Raw genomic sequence first — 5,485 nt, 5'->3', positions numbered from 1 at the left:
CACTGGGCACTGCATGGAGTTGGGGTCTGACAACTTTAATGACGCATTTGAGGGTACTTAGATCCTCTTGGGAGGCTCAACGTTTTGCAAAGTGAGGCTGTTGGAAAACAGTCATTGGTAAGCAGCCTTGCTCTCCAGTTCCCTCCATTCACTTGCTTTTGACTTTCTGAAATATGTTCTTCTGGGGCAGGGGTTTCACATGGTTGGTCACCAGCCAGAGGCAAAATCTGTGGAAGAACTTTAGAAAACCCTTTTAACCTTATAGCTTGTATTCAGCAAACCCTGAACAGGTAAAAAGAGGGCTTACGCCAGGGTTGGGCAAAATGCGGCCTGCCAGACCATCCTATCTAGCCCATGGGGCCCCTAAAATTTTTAAAAATTAATATGTATCTGCCCCTGGCTGCCTGTCATGCGGCCCTTGATGGCTTGCCAAAACTCAGTAAGTGGCCCTCTGCCCAAAATAATTGCCCGCCCCGGAAGCACACGCTTATCATTGAACATGTGAAAAATCCCAACCACAGTCTAATAACCAAAGTTATTGTTCATGAGGTTAAAGTTACTTCAGTGTTTTAGTGAATGAGAATGGGATTTTTCACATGCCCAAAGAAAAGCAAATACTTAGTGCTTTGCTGAATTATGGTCTATGAAAGTAGAATGTGTTATGTGTATTGCAGATTGATTTCTGGTGATAGGGTTTATGTAATGTGAAGGAGTACCCAGTGGATGCATCTACACGTGCCCGGGACTGCGCATTTGGTATCGAGATGCTTTAGCAAGTACTAAATGACTGCGTAGTACCCACCAGTACTGCACAGTGTAGTGGAGCACGGCTGGTTGTTTTTAGACGCTGCACAGTTTGTGACCAGTGACTTAGCATCTTGTGTAGACGTGCCCAGTGTATTATACTCGGTTGGAACAAGCTAAGCCAGGTTGTCTCCTTCATTGCCATGTCTCACTAAACTCATTTAACCCAATGATAGTGAATAGCGAAGATTAGTTCCTGGGTTGAATTTAGCTACTGCCAAGTAGGTAAACGATGTTTAACTGGGTGTTTACCAAGTATGAAAAGATTCAGTCTTTTAATACATAATTTACTAAATACCAGCTAAAAGGTAGACATCCCTGGATATTCAGAAAACATCTGATGTTTTCTGGCAAAGACATCTAAGGTCTGATGGCTTCAAAGAGATCTGCGTTCTAGCTAGAGTTCAACCTTGTCATGGCACATAGCTTGGGGCATCTCATTTAACTTCATTCTCAGTGCTTCGGTACCGGTATAGTGGGGATAATATGATTCATGGGGTTAGGTATGGGGTGTAGTGAGGTGGTTGTTAATTCGGTAATATTTCTAGAACGTTTGGAGAGCCTTAAATTGGATGAAGCTGCAGAACTGCAAAGTGGTGTTTAACGTACTTACTTTATTCTGCTGGTTTTTCTACCTTGTCTCTTTCAGGTGAAACCCACCAAAAATTCTGTCTGCTTTGGAGCTCTTCTTTTTCTCTACACGGGTGATTTCTACCTTAACATCAAATTTCATGAAGACAGCACCAGCAGGGAACTTCCTCTCTCTTGGTTCTGCCTGCCCAGCGTTCACATTCGTGCTATGGAGCCCGTGATCCAAACTAAGCTGTAGGTGTGCCGTATGGTGTTGGATTAGCCATAGTGCACAGAAATGCTAGGCATGTCTTCTGCTTGATCCCAGTTGGTTTCTATCTGACCCCAGCCTTTAGCGGCACAGCAAAATGCTTTTAGAATTGGCTGATCTTCACGTCTGCAGCTGGATTTGCTTATTCTGAAAGGAGTGACTGAATCGAATGCCCCATGTTTCCCCCCTATGTCCAGTAAGCACTTGAAAATCACTGGGGAACAAATTCTTCTCTGATGGATTCTTCTCTGATATCGGTAGAGTTGAATTTAGCCAGCGTAAAGGTCTCTGGCCTGAATGATACCTACTGATGCATTTTCAGCACCCAAACAAGAGTTGCATGTGAATGTTCAATTCCCCCTCCCATATAAAATGCCTGGTGTGCCCCACTGGGTTGTATTCCCTCAGATGCTGTTTCTCCCTCTGCTTGTTCCTCACTCTCTTCATTACTTTGCCGAGTATTTCAGTCTCTTTTAAATACACAATAAATATGAGCTCAACAGCCGTGGTCTGGGTGTTTTCTTTCCTACCAACTTCCAAGGTCCTCAGCAGCATTGATGTGTTTTGCCGTGGTGCAGTAGATGTGGCTCCAGGCTTTGTTGATAGGCTAGGCCTGAACCTCCTCAAGAACTATCCTCTTCTCATTCCCTGGGCCGCTGGCCACAGTCCACTTACTTCCCTTTGTTTCCTTTGGAAACAGGAACACTAAGGAAGTAGAAAAAACATGCTCCTCTGAGAAAGGCGATAAGCCTATGGCTAAGCCATGTTGTAAGATTTCCATGGGCCCATTTCATGGCGATTCACAGCTATTCAAGGCACATGCAAGCATCTAAAATTTCACCAAAGCTAATCTGATCGCTTTTATTGCTTTTCACAGATTTCACAGACATTAGGGCTGAAAGGGACCTCAGAAGATCATTGAGTCCAGCTAGGACTCTGTTGCTCCTCTGGGGTGGCATGTAGCTTGGAGCCAGAGCGGTGGGAAGTGAAGGGAGACTCAGCAAGGAGCATGCTCTTACTCTGGTTGATTTAGTGCTGGTTAAAGATGTCCTAGAGCAGTGGTTCTCAACCGTTTTTGGACCAGGACCCATTTGTAAACATCGATGGCCAGTCCCAACCCACTGCCCCCAAGCCCCAGCCCCCCCGGTGTATGGGGTGGGAGGATGGGGTGTGGGGCATGGGGGTCCCCAAGCAGCCCCTTGCAGGCCGCAACTCTAACAGCCTGCAAGGGAAAAGCACCGTTTCCCATGTTTTTCTCCTTTAGAGAAGAATTCATTTTTTAAACTTGTTGATCTATGTTTAAAGTTTGTTGGCAGTGCTTTCATATATTCTTGTGATCCACTTTTCGGTCGTGACCCACAGGTGGAGAAATGCTGCCCTAGAGAATGAAGCCCTGAATTTATCCAAGCAGTAGTTATAGCACAGGGAGAAAAAGGGCAGACCTCCACTTTAAAATGTTTACAGGGTACTTATGACCGGTTAACACCCTTTAACCATGAATGCTCCTGTTTGAAACACTTTTAATGTGGCCCGGAACTTTTTGTGTGTTCCTACATGAGCCATGTTTTTACGTCAACATGCAAGTAACTGAACACACAGTCAAATATGGTAGATTCCTGGCTCGCTCCTGTTGAGGTCAGTGGTAAAATTCTTATTGTTTGGGCCCAGGCTCAATTAAATGCATATTTGTGAAAATTTGGAATGGCTGTAAATGCCTACTGAAACTCTGATTTCTAAAAGTGAAGAAACTTCTTGCTTCAGCCCATGGTATCTACATTTTCTGTGTGTTTTTCTGTAAAATGGTACTTGTCACAACCTAATCAGCTTTTGTTCTGGAATTGAGGGAAGGATCTATATAGAGCTTTAGAGTTTCAGGGGAAGAAGTCTTTAAGGTGATGGGAATCTACAGACTAAGTATTTATCTTGAATGACAAATTATTTTGTCGACCACAAAGGGGAGTAGTGCCCAGTAACTTCAGAAATTGTTCCATGAATCTGCATTGGCCTTCTTAGGGAAGGAAGGCCTGATAGGGAAGAGAAGCTAAGCAGCCAGGCCTTAGCAGAGCTCCCTCCCCAGCTCTGTGTAAAGGGGTCACATTCTCTGTGTATTCCTGGATGACTACATGGGCTTTAAGGCATAAGCTGCGGAGAAGGGGAACTAAACCAAATTAAGTTTGGTATTTAGTCAGATGCACCCACTACGCATCATGCTGTGCAATACAGTACAGCTAGTGGATCACCACACTGGAATGTACTGTAAATTAAGATTAACTCAGTAATCCCCAGAAAGTAATGTGCATATACGGGTATTGATGGGAATAGATGAAGCTAAAAATTTATAAAGAATACATTTACCTCTCTGTGAGGCCAAAATGCTGATTGCCAAGTCATTTAGTAGCAGGGTGCTTCAAGATACCTCACCAAGGACATATTTCAGTGTCTAGCTGCAAGACCTGTATTGCATTGGGTGGCATGAAACCTATACCAGTGTGCAAGCCTCAGTTATAATGGTCAGGAAAATAATACTCCTTGTTCATTAGAGGCCTGATCCAAAGCTGATGGAAGCCAATGGAAAGACTGTACTAAACAAGAGTTATTGTAACCAAAGGAACCTGCATATTGGACATAGCACTCACAGTGCTAGGGAAGAGTATAAGAGTACCGCATGAGCTTGCAGGGAGAAAATTAGGAAGACTGTGGCACAGTTTGAGATGCAGCTGACAAGGGACATAAAGGGCAACAAAAAAGGATTATATAGGTATGACAAAAGAAAGAGAAAGACCAGAGATCCCTATCTGGTCACAGAGGATGTAGAGAAGGCTGAAGTATTTAATGCCTTTTTTTCCTCCAGTTTTCACAAATAGGGGCAGCTACCAGCTCATACGTGCAGTTGGCAGCAGAGATAGGGAAGGAGACAAACAGCCTAGAGTAATGGCAGAACAGGTTAGCGATTACTGAGAAAAGCTAGATGCATTCTAGTTGGCAGGGCCAGATTGGGGATGCACCTGAGGGTACTGAAGAAATTGGCTGAGATAATTTTGGAGCTATTGGCTATCCTTTTTAAGAACTATTGAGTGAGGTTCTGAATGACCAGAAAAGAGCAAGTGCCCATCTTTAAAAAGGGGAAGGAGGAGGATCCAGGGACCAGTCAGCCTGACCTCTATACCTAGAAAAATCATAGAGAAGGTCCTCAAGGAATCACATTGTGAAACACCTAGAGGGGAACAAGGTGATCAGAAACAGTCAGCATGGATTCAGCAAGAGCAAGTTATGCCTGACAAACCTGATTTCTTTCTATGATAAGGTGAGAGGTTCTGTGGGTGAGGGGAGATCAGTGCTGTGATGTACCTTGACTTTAGCAAGACTTTTGTCATGGTTTCCTGTTCTCATTAACAAAGCTAAGGAAATATAGACTAGATAAAAGTATTATAAGGTGGATTCATAACTGGTTGGATCATTGTTCTTAACAAGGAGTCATCAATTACTCAGTGTCATTGAGGAGGTATCAAGTGGGATTGATTCCCCAGGACTCTGTCCTGGTTTGGGTATTGTTTAATACCTTCATTCATGATTTGGATGATGAGATCAAGTGCATGCTTAGCAAATTGATGGATGACACTAAGTTGAGTGGGGTTGCAGACACTCTGGAGACTAGGGCTAGGATCTAGAATGGGTGGGCAGTTATTTTGGCTGGAGGGGCACTTAATGAGTTTGTGTCATCTTGAGGATCTTCTCTTCTCTTCTCTTCTCTGAGCAAGTGCTGACACAAGCTGCAGATTTGGCCAGAGAAGAGAAGAGATCTCTTCTCTTCTCTCACCCCTCTACCGCCCCCCCCCCCAA

At 44.0% G+C, this 5,485-nt stretch overlaps 1 protein-coding gene across 3 annotated transcripts in view; it reads left to right on the top strand.

The window, feature by feature from the left end:
• Positions 1 to 2,150, top strand: part of TRAPPC9 (trafficking protein particle complex 9) — a 1,079,595-nt gene extending 1,077,445 nt beyond the window's left edge. For all 3 annotated transcript variants that reach the window (XM_019528205.1, XM_019528203.1, XM_019528204.1), the window contains one exon: positions 1,454 to 2,150. In XM_019528205.1, the coding sequence (XP_019383750.1) occupies positions 1,454 to 1,633 (180 nt within the window). In that variant the 3' untranslated portion in view covers positions 1,634 to 2,150. The remainder of the gene's footprint in view (positions 1 to 1,453) is intronic.
• Positions 2,151 to 5,485: the final 3,335 nt, after the last annotated feature.

Source organism: Gavialis gangeticus, unplaced genomic scaffold (genome assembly GCF_001723915.1).
Source record: "Gavialis gangeticus isolate Ggan-Ray unplaced genomic scaffold, GavGan_comp1, whole genome shotgun sequence".
In the NCBI taxonomy this organism is placed as follows: domain Eukaryota; kingdom Metazoa; phylum Chordata; order Crocodylia; family Gavialidae; genus Gavialis; species Gavialis gangeticus.
This window is presented reverse-complemented; position numbering and strand designations above follow the sequence as displayed.